This window comes from Stegodyphus dumicola, chromosome 7, assembly GCF_044657685.1.
Source record: "Stegodyphus dumicola isolate Sdum_Otavi_A_Nest chromosome 7, ASM4465768v1".
In the NCBI taxonomy this organism is placed as follows: domain Eukaryota; kingdom Metazoa; phylum Arthropoda; class Arachnida; order Araneae; family Eresidae; genus Stegodyphus; species Stegodyphus dumicola.
Genome location: NC_140774.1, coordinates 20,143,700 through 20,159,380, shown reverse-complemented (window position 1 = coordinate 20,159,380; position 15,681 = coordinate 20,143,700). Strand labels below are relative to the sequence as shown.

Here is a 15,681-nt window from a genome sequence, read left to right as displayed (position 1 = left end):
ATTTACACTCACTTAAATAACATTTTGAACACTAAACCGTTGAAAATCTCGAATGATGTTCGCGCCTTTAGAAAATTTTATGATAATATTTCTATCGAATTAAGATATTTAGAAAATTTGGGTCAGTCTCTCGAGAATTTGTCAAGTGTGTTATGTCCAATAATTCTGAAATCACTTCCCCAAGATATTTTGCTTGAGATTAACAGAATGAGTAATGGAAGTGCATATTGTAATATTAAAAGCCTGTGCATGATTATAGCTCAATGTTTAGATTCACGCGAAAGGGCGGAAGTCATAAATAAGAATTCAGAGCATTCGACAGCGAATAGTGGCCGCAGTCAGTCTGCGTATGCAGTCCAGAAAATAAACACTCGTCATTTCAGCGATGGAAAGAGCAATAAATTAGAAACGAAAGCTTCTTCTGCTTCTGATTTAGTGTCCACAGGTATTAAAGAAAAATTGATTAAGGCATGCGTTTTTTGCGGAGATTTTTCCCATTCAAGCCATAAATGTCCTATTGTCCAGAAACTAACGAATGACAAAAAGGTTGAAATACTACGCAAAAATGGCACTTGTTTTAGGTGTTTACAAAATAAGGGTCACATCAGCAAATTCTGTGATTCTAACATTTTTTGCTCCCATTGTCACTCTAAGCATTCTACGATTATGTGCAACAGAATTAATTCCGAGAGTAGGAAGGGAGCGATCAAAACTGTCCAGGAAGTTGAAAATAAAGTACTTTCGAATCAAAGCAACCGTTCTGAAGTTTATTTACAAACTTTGGTCGTAGGGGTAGCTGGGAAAACCTTAAAGGGTTATTTAAGATTGCTAATAGACACCGGAAGTCAGAACACGTACATAAGTCAATATGCTGCTAAAACGTTGAAATTAGAAAAGATAGGAACTGAAAGAATTAAACATGGGTTATTTGGGGGTGTAGAAGTTTCGGAAGATCATAATCGTTATCAAATAGATTTAACTAGTTTAGATGGAAAGTACAGGTGTAAAATCGAAGCACTAGACCAGAGGAAAATTTGTTCGTCACTACCTAAGATCAAAGACGAAAAGTTGATTGAAGTAATGGAAAAAAGGGGAATCCTTATCAACGACAATCATGCGAATGGAAATCTCTGTCTGTTTCAAGAAAATCCGGAAGAGATTCATATGCTGTTAGGAGCGGACACCGCAGCACAATTGTTCACTGAAAGAATTGAACATTTTGCGGGGGATTACGTAGCCTGAGACCAAGTTAGGCTGGACTTTAATGGGCAAGATTAAAGAGAATGCGAATACGTCGAGTTCCCTGTCCGTTCTTTCTTTATCCTTACATGTTTCCGATATAAATTTGTCCAACCTTTGGCGTTTAGACACCTTGGGGATTTCAAGTGAGGAAAACAAAACGAAAACTGCCTTGTAAGAAGAAACTCGAAAACATTTTTTAAAAAGTGTAAAACGAGATAGCTCAGGGAGATATGAAGTAACCTTACCCTTTATTTTAGATAAATCCGTCTTATCCAGTAACCGTACTATGACAGAAAGACACCTCGTCAAAACCGAAAGTAAACTAATTAACACACGCAGAAGAAAAGATTACGAAGAAATATTTGATGAGTGGGAAGCGGACATTATTGAGGTAGTAACTGAGGAAAAGGAGGAAGGAGTGCACTACTTGTCACACAGACCTGTAATAAAAGAGTCTAGTGAAACTACAAAGATACGGCCTGTTTTCAATGCATCTGCACGTTCTAAGAATTCACCCTCTCTCTATGATTGTTTGAGTAAATGACCAAATTTAATAGAAATTATTCCACGTATATTGAATCGTTTTCGAAAATATCGCATAGGAGTGTCATCTGATATCGAAAAGGCCTTATCAACTCAAATCAAAATAGCAGAAAAGGATAGAGATTTTTTAAGGTTTCTATGGTTCGATAATCAACATAAGTTTAACATTTACAGACATAACCGAGTTGTTTTTGGACTCACATCAAGTCCGTTTCTGCTAGCCGCTACACTTAGTCACCTTTTGACTACAGTCCCAGAAAAGTTTGTAGAAACTTCTAATATTTTGAAAGATTCATTTTACCTCGATAATTCGTTAATTAGCTTAAATCACGTAGATGAAGCCGAAAATTTCATTCAAGAAGCAAGATTGATTTTGGCTTCAGGGCATTTCAATTTGAGATGTTGGCGATCAAATTTTCGCATTGACATGATCGATGAGATAGAGAGCAAGACGAAAGTTGTCCCAGTATTAGGATTAGTATGGGATTTAGAAAAAGATAGTTTGAGTTGCAAGATCGAAGAAACATTTAACTTGAGGGAACCTATTACCAAAAGAAAAGTTTTCTCAATTACCCAGAAAATTTTTTATCCCATTGGCTTTACTGCACCGATAAGTGTAATTCCTAAACTAATTTTGCAAGAAACATGGAACCAGAAGATTAAGTGGAATGAAGATCTTCCTCTTCCCCTAAGTGAGCAGTTTGGGACTTGGTTGAACCAATTGCCTCTGCTATCTCAGATTGAAATTCCTCGTTGGTTAAATATTGATTACGGAAACGAAGATACCGTAGTGCTCCACGTTTTTTCGGATGCTAGTAAAAGAGCCTATGCCACATGTGCATTTTTAAGAGCTGAAACCATCGAAGGTATAAAGGTTCAGTTAGTAAGCGCGAGAAGTCGAATAGCCCCTATTAAGGAACTTACGATTCCACGTCTTGAACTTCTATCCTGCCTGTGATAGGTGCCAGGCTTGCCAAAACAATTCTATCAGATTTGAAACTTAAGAATTTTAGAACAGTGTTCTGGAGTGATTCTTCTACAGCTTTGGGGTAGATAAGAAGGGATCAGACATGGGGTACGTTTGTTCATAATCGAGTACAAGAAATAACATCGCTTACCAGAATATCTGACTGGAGGCATGTACCTGGAAGTTTAAACCCAGCGGATCTCCCATCGAGAGGATGTACTATTGAGCAGTTACAGAAATTGGCATGGCCCATCGTGGCTTTACTTACCAGAAGACGAGTGGCCCCATGTAGAAGAAAAGCCTGATGAGGAACTTATAAACAAGGAAAAAAGGAAAACGATTCTGACTCTTCTAGATCAGGGAGACAATTTGGACCGGTACTACAAATACTTCTCTTCATATAGAAAAACCGTGAGAATGATCGCTTGGATTTTCAGGTTTTATCACAACTTAAAGAACAAAGATAAAAACCTCACTCCTGATGTCTCAGTTGATGAATTGGAGAATGCTGAAAAGGCACTTTGTAGATTGGTACAGAAAGAATCATTTACAGGCATAAAAGATCCCGCCATTCGTGCGCTGAGACCAATCGTAGACCAAAATGGAATTTTAAGAGCCAAAACGAACGTCCTACAGCGTCAAGATAATGAAAATTTCCGATATCCTATCATTTTACCTTCAAAACACCTTCTTGTTGAGAGACTAATTTACGAGAAACATCTAGAACTCCAGCATGCTCGTGTCAGCACTTTAATGACAAATCTTAGAGAAAACTTTTGGATATTAAAATCCAGAAAAATTATTGGATATTAAAATCCAGAAAACTCGAAATATTATCAGAAAATGTGTAAGATGTAAAAGATTTGTTTCACAAAGAGTGGAAGTCGAGCCAGGATTTCCACCCGAAGATCGAGTCAAAGAAGGGGCGACTTTTGAAGTCGTCGGTGTAGATCTAGCAGGTCCTCTCTATCTCCGTGAGAGGTCTAAAGCGTGGATAGTCTTGTATACGTGTGCCATTTATAGAGCCATTCACCTCGAACTAGTTACTTCTGTATCTACGGAAACTTTCATCCAATCTTTACGTAGATTCATTGCCAAACTTGAGGTGGTTACGCTAATATGTTAAGTACTAAAAAATAAAACACTTACGAATTTTCAAAATACTTCTCTAACTCTTAGCATTATTCTTTTCTCCATGTACACAGTGATCTGTTTTCACTTAAAAGACCAATAAATTGCATAAACTTGTACTGCACATCAACTGTTTACCAAACACATCTCATCGCTGTTTGCGTTACATTTTTGTGACAAAATACTATATACTGCAGAATTTTTACTGCAGTTTCTTCCATTGCTGGCAGATTCCACAAGTGATATTATAAAAGTAAGTTAAAAGTTCCCAAGTCCCCAAAAAAATTACGATGTCTGTCAAAATCATTAGAATTCCAAATACAACAAAAATAACACAACAATTGAAACATTGCTTGAGTGACGGATTTTTATGTGCAGAGTATGACAATTTTTATTAAGGTGGTTGAGATAATATGCGAGTACCTCTAATTTTAAAATATTAATAGAGAAACATGAATTCTTATTGCATTCTAAGTAATTATTATTATCAAAATCTTACTCATATTGTTCAAGTTTTTACAAGTAAATGAAGTCCAACCCCGCTTCGCATTGAAAAGTTATAAAAATATGGGATGTACATGCACACAGACTGTTCTTTTAAAAACACTCAAATTATTTCTTTTTACTGTAGTAAATATTAGCTTTGCTTTCTTCTCAGTTTTTATATATGTATATATATATATAAAATTTACAAATATTTTCAATGATAAACTTATATTCACAGCTAAATCAGACATGAGTTAGTCATTATTTTGTTACTTTTAACATCTTTAAACATAAGCATTAACTTCTTATATATTTTCTTTTAAATATATGTATTGCATGTTTTTATTGATACCAAATATGCTACAACTTAGACAACAGAATTACGAGGTTTTTTTGTATTCTTATTCAAGATATTTGACTATTCAACTTTGATATCTCTTGAAAAATCAAGCTTAGGAAATATATTCATTATCCTTATAAATATTTATTTCTGCATGTTTTCCATAGCTTGTTAATTCTGATTTGTTATATATGAATGAATGATAGCTGAAATAGTAAAAATTAAAGTGTTATTTTAATTTGCAGGATTTTAATGATACTGCTACACAAGAAAGATGTGCAGAAGTTACTAGACATTCTGAGGAGATGTTTGACATAAATGATTTTGAAGAGCAAGACACTGAAGAGACACAGATAGAATTATGTCATACACAAACACTACCACAGCTAAACAGACACACATCAAACACTACAACTTCAAACAAAAAACAGAAACACGATAACATTTACACAGCAGCCACAACAACACTTAAAGAAATTTCTACAATATTAAAATCAAAAAACACTACTCCAAATACATTTACACAGTTCGGTTCCTTTGTTGGTTCCGAACTAAGTCTAATCCATGACCGTCAACTCCTCACAGACACAAAATATAAAATATACCAAATTCTCACAGATGCACAGACAGAACAAAATGTATTAGATTCCATGAACAACACAAAATAAATAAGAAACTTAGATATATTTATTATTTATCACATTATTTTGTAACATAAAATAAAAATAATTATAAATAATCTTTATTTTTATTGAGAAATCAGGGATTAATAATATTTTATATGTTTATCTTGCCACGCAACTTTTCCTTCATTATTTACATAATCGCAAATTTTTTCTCGCATCAGCCTTGCTTCAGTAGACTCTGTGTTATAACCATTTTGTTTACACAGGGATTTAGTGATTCCTCATTTCGCCATGATCCAGGTATAAAATTAAGGTCCTCATCTTCATGATCGATTAGTTCTCTTGGTGTACAGAAAGAGGCGCAGCCCCCCATCCACCTAATCGATTTGATTTTATGACTTTTCCAGGGGGGCGCCAAGTTAAAAACCACATAATAAAATACGCCCATTAGGATATAACCTTAATGGACCTTAACGGCACAATACTAATTAAAATAAATACAATAGTTAGAAACTAACCAAACAAAAGGACAAAACACAAGACACAGACCATGCTCTATCATAAAATCACCAAACACATGTTAAATCAAAATTCCGACATTAACACGATTATTATTAAATAAAATTCATTAATTCCCTAGCAAATTCAAATTCAGTGTTTTTTCCAGTAAATGTATTAATATGTCCAAACTTTTGTCTTATATCATAAGTTAAATCACATTCATTTACAAAATGTTTAACTGAACCCGTAACTCCATAATTATAACATAACTCATTTTCTTGTAGACCGAATCTCTTTAGGTACTCCGGGAAGCGTCCATGTCCTGTGATAATTTGATTAAGATCCAGGCAGCATGAAATACATTTATTATATGTAGGGATCAAACTATAACTGTAATCCTTTTTTCTATCAGACTCATTCCAATCCTTTTTCCACATATCAATATAAAATTGTTTTATTTTATTTACAAGAATTCTTCTAGATGGTTGGACAATGGAACACTTCCCGGATTCGCCCATAACTGCCTCCTTGGCCAACACATCGGCCCTTTCGTTACCCAAAATCCCAACATGCGACTTAACCCATTTAAATTTCACAACATGAATTTTGGTGATTTCTCCATAGAGACATTTAATATCAACAACTAATGAGTTTTTACATTCGTAATTTTTTAAGGCCTGGAGACCAGACAGACAATCACTATAAATTGATATTTTATAATGTATAAATAAGTTATCCCTTATCCATCTCAAAGCATAAAAAATAGCTGCCAATTCTGCCTGGAACACTGAATTAAAATTTTCCAATTTAATTTTATCATTGTAAATTTCAGTACCATAGTAATATACAACATAAGAAAAACTTATCTTACCATCGATTCCAGAACCATCTGTAAAAATGTCAATTTCACCAAATTCAACAAAATGAAATTCATAATCAATAATAACTCTTTTAGCAGGGTGTATACAATAAGGATCCAAGTTATAAAAAGCAGTACAACAAGCAAAAAATTCCTCATAATGAATAAAATCAATCTTATTAGTAGATAATAAAAATTTATCGTAATAATAATACACTAGAACTTTTCAAGTAAGAATTGGCTCTGTTTTTTCGGATGTTTTTGAACAGGAAGAGGGTGTGCCTCAAGGCTGTGTGCTCAGTGTAACCCTGTTTAGTTTAAAAATAAATTCTGTACTAAAAGAACTTCCTCCCACCATCTTGGGATCTCTATATGTTGATGATCTGCAGATTAGCTGTCGAGGAGCAGACATGAGATATGTAGAGAGGCAACTGCAGATGGCTCTGATTAAGATCCAAGAATGGTCAGACAAACAGGGATTTACATTTTCGAAACAGAAAACTGTCTGCGTGCACTTTTGTAGGAAGCGAGGTCTCCATCCTGAACCTGAGTTATACTTGAATGGTACAATTATTCCAGTTGCGCCTGAAGTAAAATTTTTAGGAGTGACGTTCGACCGAAAATTGACTTTCCTTTCTCATGTTTTAAACCTGAGAAAGAAGTGTCTAAAAACACTAAATATTTTAAAAGTGTTGGCGAACACCTCCTGGGGTGCAGAGCGTTGCTCCATGCTTCGCATTTACAGAGCGCTTATCCGCTCTAACCTGGACTATGGCTCAGTTGTTTATGGATCCGCTCGGTCATCTGTTTTGTTAAAACTGGATCCTGTTCACCATCAAGGTCTGCGGATTTGTTCAGGAGCTTTCAGGACTTCTCCTGTGCAGAGCCTATATGTTGACTGTAACGAACCATCACTTTATCTGAGGCGTGAGCAATTGTGCCTTTTGCAATATTTTAATACTCTATCTCAACCTGAACATCCCAATAAGCTGTGCTTACTTGATAATGAGTGTAACACATTATTTGAAACACGTCCATCCTGTGTTCCTACTTTCCCTTTAAGAGTTCGCCCTGTCATTGAGGAACTCTCCCTCTCTGATATGCACCCCCAAGCAGTACAGAATTTTGAAATTCCACCTTGGGAAAATTCACGGATCCAGCTTCTTGATGTTTTTAAACATCACGTAAAGGCGAGCACTAACGAGATCGTTTACAGACAAATTTTCGCTGAGCACAGGCACAGATATAGCAGTTATTATCCGATATACACAGATGGATCAAAGTCGGATGATCATGTGGGGATGGCTTTTGTATTTGAAAATTACATAGAGGGCAGATGCCTGCACCATGCTTTCTCTGTCCTAACATCTGAACTAACTGCAATATATTATGCTCTTTTGTACATCTCAAAGCTCTGCCACAAAAAGTTCATAGTTTACACAGACTCGTATAGTGCTCTTAAATCCTTGGAAGCTTTTCCCAACGCTCAGAATCCTGTGGTAGTGGATGTTCTCAAAATTCATAGAAATTTAATGATACGAGGATATGAAATCCTGTACTGCTGGGTTCCCGGGCATACGGGAATAAAGGGAAACGAGCTTGCAGACATCGCGGCAAAATCTGCTGTCGAACTGTCCAGTCGCCTTATCCCTTTTAGAGACATCTGCTGTGTCATCAAGGGAAAGATACGAAAAAAATGGCAGCAAATTTGGGATGTTCAGCATCACAACAAGTTGAGAAACATCAAACCTAGAATTGAGCATTGGGATTTTGCTGGAAATCGTAAAGAGGACGTTCTTTTGACTCGACTCAGAATTGGTCATACAAGAGTTACACATAGCTATCTTCTTAAAGCTGAAAATGAGCCTGTTTGTTTTAATTGTAATGTTTGTTTATCTGTTCGTCATATTTTAATTGAGTGTCCATGTTTTAATAGTCTTCGCCAGAAATATTTTAATAGCTGTGACTTACCTCTCGACCGTTTAATCGGAAGAGAGGTCAATTCTAATTTATTTTATTATTTAAAAGAGATTGGGTTTTATTACCAAATGTAATTTGTTTTTTATATGACTTCATCCTCTGGATTTGGTACATTTATCTACTTGTTTTTATTTATTGAATTTTAATGTCATCAATTGTAATCATCTCATCTTTTGTTTGGCGCGTCATAATCATCTCTGGTTTTTGCGCCATAATCACTCACTCACTCACCCTTATTATTTAAAAGAGATTGGCTTTTATTACCAAATGTAATTTGTTTTGAAGACTGTGTCTTGAATGTTAATATGTGCTTTTAACTTGTTTTTATATGACTTCATCCTCTGGATTTGATACATTTATCTACTTGTTTTTATTTATTGAATTTTAATGACAGCAATTGTAATCATCCCACCTTGTGTTTGGCGCGTCATTAATCATCTCTGGTTTTGCGCCATAATCACTCACTCACTCACTCAGCTACTCATTTGTTATAATAAAATTCACATTAGTGAAGTAGATAAAAAAATGTGCTTATATATTTTAGTTGTGTTCCTATGTTTCACTTTTTATATTTTTTTCTCTCTTGTTTTTGGTTAAGCTACACCATAAATTCTATGTAAAGTTTCCCCTCAGAGGGCTCACTTTTGTGAGTACGGGTGTGGCAATCCCGAGGTACCCTAGCCCTTCAGGGGATCATCTTCTTGGTGAAAAGGGTGTCACGATCCTGGAGCCCCAGTGATCTATCCTTTTTTCCGTCTCCTCTCCTCTTGACTGGAACTTTCTCCCTTCCCTTCTCCCTTGTGGTTTCTCTCTACGGAGTTTGGGGCTCGTCACGAGAGACTGGAACAGCCCTTGTCTCTAGTCTTCGATTGGCGAGAAAACTGCCCACGTGTTTGCCGTGCGTGGAGACCCGTGTCGCTGGAAAGGAGGGTCCTGGTAGTTGAGGGGCGAGGTACAGTCGGCCACAAAAGTATTCGAACACCGGTACCCATTCAGAAAATTTACTTTTCCGTTGAGAAACAAAATTGTCTCCAGAGTCTATCTTGGTTCGATAGACAAAAAAAAAAAAAAAAAACACAAGGATGGCTCATGTCCAAAATTGGCTAGGTGTATGAAACAAAATACAACATGATCTATCTAGGTGAGATGGGAAACAAAATGGCTGCTCACGTAATCCATTATTGCGCTCAGAGAAAACGCAAAGTGTGGCTGCGGCTCGTCTCGTTTCGCGAAGAGTGAAAACCCAAAACGGTCTGCAGTGTCTATCTTTGTTGGATGAGAAAACAAAAGGATGGCTCATGTCCAGTTTATTTAGGTGTGGGTAAACATATAACGTGACCTATCTCGATGAGATGTCTCCAGCGATTCAGTATAGACTTTTTCCCCAACTGCAATAGATAACATCTATAAACAATTTCATTGAAATCTCCTCGAAATATAAGAAACAGCTACCTCGTGAAATTGTAAGGTATTCCCAAAAAATTCCACTTCTTGAAGAAGGAAAAACATCCTAGGCGCAGATGAGGTAGAGAGAGAAAAAGCATGTTGCACTATGGAGAGCCCGCACGGTTCTGAACAGAAAACGTGGAATGCTTTTATAGAAAAGAGTTGAAAGTGAAAGTAAAAGCCGATTGGAAATTTTTCAATTGGTTACCGACTGGGAAAAAATTTTCAGAGCTCAGAAAAAAAATTCTGAGATGTAAAAAAAAAAAAAAAGAAAGAAAAAAAAATCTTTTTGTTAATTTTTATCATGTCTTCTAGACATGATAAAAATTAACCCTACCCCGTTTTGTGTGGGAATGTTGTCTCACTGTTTCTAAAAATAGACCATGGCTCATTCTAGGAATTATATGTTTATGAAAGGATGAGTCATGGTCTTTGGGTTTCTCCATTCCAAAGTAAACAAAGTGAAGACATCAAATTAATAGAAAAAAAGGAAGAGTTTTTTTTTTAAATAGCTCTGGAAATATTTTTCCAATTCAACAGCCAAGAAATATTTCCAGCCAATACAATTTCATTTTTACTTTCACTTTCAATTCATTTCTTATATCTATAAGAACATTTCATTTTTCTGTTCAGATCAGTGTGGGTTGTTCAAGATGCAGCAACTCTACTCCATTCCACAACCAGGAAAAAAAGATGTTCTTTCATGAGATTTTCTTTTGGCTTTCGAAAACAATGATGACATGATGATTGTAATACATTTCGGTTTTCATGTCCCATGCTTGAACTCAGAATTATTTCCAGAACTCTGAAAAATTTCCTAGTCAGCTCGATAACCCAACTTTCGTATATTTATTTTTTAAGCCACTCGTGTTTCGACTTCCCATCCGTGTGTGCTGTGCATTCAACCTGGAGACACATTCCCTGAGCTCTAAGAAAATGTTTCCCAGCCCACTCAATCCCTGAAATGGATTAAAATAAATTCTTTCATACATTTTTAAAGCTCAAGAGTGTTAGGTGTCATGGAAAGAACCTTTTTTTCCCCTGAGCTCTAAGAAAATGTTTCCCAGCAGACTCAATCGCTGAAATGGATTAAAAATAAATTCATTCATACATTTTTAAAGCTTAAGCGTGTTAGTTCTCATGGAAAGAGCCTTTTTTTCTCCTGAGCTCTAAGAAAATGTTTCCCAGTCCACTCAATCGCTGAAATGGATTAAAAATAAATTCTTTCATATATTTTTAAAGCTTAAGCGTGTTAGTTCTCATGGAAAGAGCCTTTTTTCCCCCTGAGCTCTAAGAAAATGTTTCCTAGTCCACTCAATCGCTGAAATGGATTAAAAATAAATTCTTTCATATATTTTTAAAGCTCAAGCGTGTTAACTGTCATGGAAAGGGCCTTTTTCTTCCCCAGCCCACTCAATCGCTGAAATGGATTAAAAAAAACTTCTTTCATACATTTTTAAAGCTCAAGCGTGTTAGCTGTCATAGAGCTGCAGATGAGGTAGAGAGAGAACAAGCATGTTGCACCATGGAGAGCCCACACGGTTCTGAACAGAAAACGTGGAATACTTTTATAGAAAAGAGTTGAAAGTGAAAGTAAAAGCCGATTGGAAATTTTTCACTTGGTTGCCGACTGGGAAAAAATTTTCAGAGCTCAGAAAAAAAAAACTTCTAGACGTGATAAAAATAGACCATGACTCATTCTAGGACATTCCAAAGTAAACAAAGTGAAGATATCAAATTAATAGAAAAAAAGAAAGTTTTTTTTTTTTTTTTTTTTTTTTTTTTTTAGCTTTGGAAATATTTTCCCCAATCAACAGCCAAGAAATATTTCCAGCCAATACAATTTCATTTTTACTTTCACTTTCAGTTCATTTCTTATATCTATAAAAACATTTCATATTTCAGTTCAGATCAGTGTGGGTTGTTCAAGATGCAACATCTCTACTCCATCCCACAACCACGAAGATAAGATGTTCTTTCATGAGGAATTTTTTTGGCTTTCGTAAACAATGATGACATGATGATTGTAATACATTTGTGTTCTCATGTCCCATGATTGAACTCAGAATTATTTCCAGAACTCTGAAAATTTTTCCTAGTCAGCTCGATAACCCAGCTTTCGTATATTTATTTTTTAAGCCACTCGAGTTTCGACTTCCCATCCGTGTGTGCTGTGCATTCAAACTGGAGACACATTCCCTGAGCTCTAAGAAAATGTTTCCCAGCCCACTCAATCCCTGAAATGGATTAAAAAAATTCTTTCATATATTTTTAAAGCTCAAGAGTGTTAGGTGTCAAGGAAAGAACCTTTTTTTTTCCCTGAGCTCTAAGAAAATGTTTCCCAGCAGACTAAATCGGTGAAATAGATTAAAAATAAATTCTTTCATACATTTTTAAAGCTCAAGCATGTTAGCTCTCATGAAAAGGGCCTTTTTTTTCCCAGCCCACTCAATAGCTGAAATGAATTAAAAAGAAATTCTTTCATACATTTTTAAACCTCAAGAGTGTTAGTTCTCATGGAAAGAGCCTTTTTTCCCCTGAGCTCTAAGAAAATGTTTCCCAGCAGACTCAATCGCTGAAATGGATTAAAAACAAATTCTTTCATATATTTTTAAAGCTCAAGCGTGTTAGCTGTCATGGAAAGGGCCTTTTTTTCCGCAGCCCACTCAATCGCTGAAATGGATTAAAAATAACTTCTTTTATACATTTTTAAAGCTCAAGCGTGTTAGCTATCATAGAAACTGAAATTTATGTCATGGTTTGTGTCTCACACGTCGTCAACGGTATGGTTTGAGGTGAAAATTGAAAACCCGGTATGAAAAATCTCTTTAAGTTCACTTTAGAAGAAGCTGTGGGATAGAGAGATTTCGTCATGGAAAAATGTCTTTCAATGTCTTTCAATGTCCGTCATGGGAAAATGTCTTTCAATGTCCGTCATGGAAAAATGTCTTTCAATATCATGACATCTCCTTTCAAATAGGATTGAAGGATTTTTCTTAAACTATGTTGAAATCTTGATCCATCCAAATTACAGATGGGAAATTCTGATCCACGGATGGATCATCCAATTTCGCTAGAACCTGATAAACGGTTGCTGATGAAATCCAAACGAAAACCCTAGCTTTTCAAACAGGAAACATTTTCCCCTAAACGTATTAATGATTTCTATTCTGTGAGACATTAAAAAGTGGAAAGAAACTTGTGTTCACAGAAGCTCTTTCTAGAAGAGTGGTCCTAGGTCCAGATGAGATAGAGAAAGAGAAAAAGCATGCTGCACCTTGGATAGCCCGCACGGTTCTGAATAGAAAACGTGGAATACTTTTATAGAAAAGCGATGAAAGTGAAAGTAAAAGCCAAATTGTCTTGGCTGTCTAGACATGATAAAAATTAACTCCCTTCTCTTTTTGTCTGGGAATGTTGTCTCACTCTTTCTAAAAATAGATCATGACTCATTCTTTCTAAAGAATAGAATTCCAAGAAAAGATTGGATGAGTCATGGTCTATTTTTAGAAAGTGGGAGACAACATTCCCATACAAAAGGGGGGGTGAGTTAATTTTTATCATGTCTAAAAGACATAAAAATTAACAAAAAGATTGTTTTTTTTTTTTTTACATCTCAGATTTTTTTTTCTGAGCTCTGAAAATATTTTCCCAGCCGATCTCATTTCGTTTTTCGACTTTCACTTTCAACTCTTCTCTTTTCTATAAAAGTATTTCGAGTTTCTGTTCAGAACACTGTGGGCTGTTGAAAAGGTAACACGTCTCCCTCTCTACATTAATGGGGAATCCAAGATGTTCTAAAGAAGAATTCTTTGAGAATCTCTTAACCTTTCTGAACTTTAGAAGAGCTAGCTGGATATTTCTTCATTTCTTTTTCAAGTATGGGTTCAAAGGATTCTTTTAAATAGTTGCAAGTAAGACGTTGTATTATTTTCTGTTGATCATGAATTTATTAAAAAAAATTCAATGCCTAATTTTAGGGCTACCTATACCCAACATGATTCATATGTTTTACTCTACGTTTTAGATGAGACCCTCTCTTAAAAACATGATTTTCCTATTCAAAGTTGAAATGAGTTTCCAAAAGCTTGATCCTTTAAAAAAAAACATGTGTGTTTGTGTAGGTGTGGTGGGACGGTTAGCTTTCTTTCTTACGAGATAGTCATCTCCACGAGATGTGTTTTGGATATCTTCTCCAGTCTCTCTCTTTACCCAATCTCGTGATATTCTTTAAGAATTTCTTAGCCATTTGTCAAAGAAGGGGACTATAATTGAAGAATTTATGAATTTGGGAACATGTCACCATGGCAAATCTAAAATCTTGGCACTGGATACTGGAAAGCCCCGCTCTGATTATAATTCTGAGTTCTAGCATGGGACATTTTTTAAATCAATAAGTTAAACAATTTTTTCTAGTCTCATATTCTCTCGTGACTAGGGTTCCAGATTTGGGTAGAGAGACATGTTGCCTCATCAACAGCCCGCACTGTTCTGAACAGAAACGTGGAATGCTTTTATAGAAAAGTGAAGAGTTGAAAGTGAAAGTCGAAAAATGAAATGGGATCGGCTAGGAAAAATTTCTCAGAGCTCAGAAAAAAAAATTCTGAGATGTAAAAAAAAAAAAAAAGAAAAAAAAACAATCTTTTTGTTAATTTTTATCATGTCTTCTAGACATGAAAAAAATTAACTCCCTTCTCTTTTTGTATGGGAATGTTGTCTCCCACTTTCTAAAAATAGACCATGACTCATTCTTTCTAAAGAATAGAATTCCAAGAAAAGATTGGATGAGTCATGGTCTATTTTTAGAAAGTAATTTTTATCATGTCTAGAAGACATGATAAAAATTAACAAAAAGATTGGTTTTTTTTTTTTTTTAATCTCAGAATTTTTTTCTGAGCTCTGAAAATATTTTCCCAGCCGATCTCATTTCGTTTTTCGACTTTCACTTTCAAGTCTTCTCTTTTCTATAAAAGTATTTCGAGTTTCTGTTCAGAACACTGTGTGGGCTGTTGAAAAGGCAACACGTCTCCCTCTCTACATTAATTGGGAATACAAGATGTTCTAAAGAAGAATTCTTTGAGAATCTCTTAACCTTTCTAAACTTTAGACGAGCTAGCTGGATATTTTTTCATTTCTTTTTAAAGTATGGTTTCAAAGGATTCTTTTAAATAGTTGCAAGTAAGACGTTGTATCATTTTCTCTTGATCATGAATCTATTAAAAAATTTCAATGCCTAGTTTTAGGGTTACCTATACCCGGCATGATTCATATGTTTTACTCTACATTTTAGATGAGACCCTCTCTTAAAAACACTATTTTCCTATTCAAAGTTGAAATGAGTTTCTAAAAGCATGATTCTTTTAAAAAAACATGTGTGTTTGTGTAGGTGTGGTGGGACGGTTAGATTTATTCTCTTACGAGATAGTCATCTCCACCCTCTCGTGGTCGCTGAAATCTCGTGATGGCTCAAGTGAAAAGGGTTCGTTTATTTTGACTCACAACCACGTTAAATTTTTTTTGGATATCTCCTCCAACGACTCGTGGAACTCTTTTCCCTGAA

General features: G+C 35.3%; 1 protein-coding gene across 1 annotated transcript in view; it reads left to right on the top strand.

Annotated features, from left to right (window-relative positions):
- LOC146996114 (uncharacterized) overlaps nt 1-7,105 on the top strand; it is a 47,243-nt gene extending 40,138 nt beyond the window's left edge. The window contains exon 2 of the mRNA XM_085819942.1: nt 4,955-7,105. Within this exon, the coding sequence (XP_085676068.1) occupies nt 4,955-5,377 (423 nt within the window). The 3' untranslated portion in view covers nt 5,378-7,105. The remainder of the gene's footprint in view (nt 1-4,954) is intronic.
- The last annotated feature ends 8,576 nt before the right edge of the window (nt 7,106-15,681 follow it).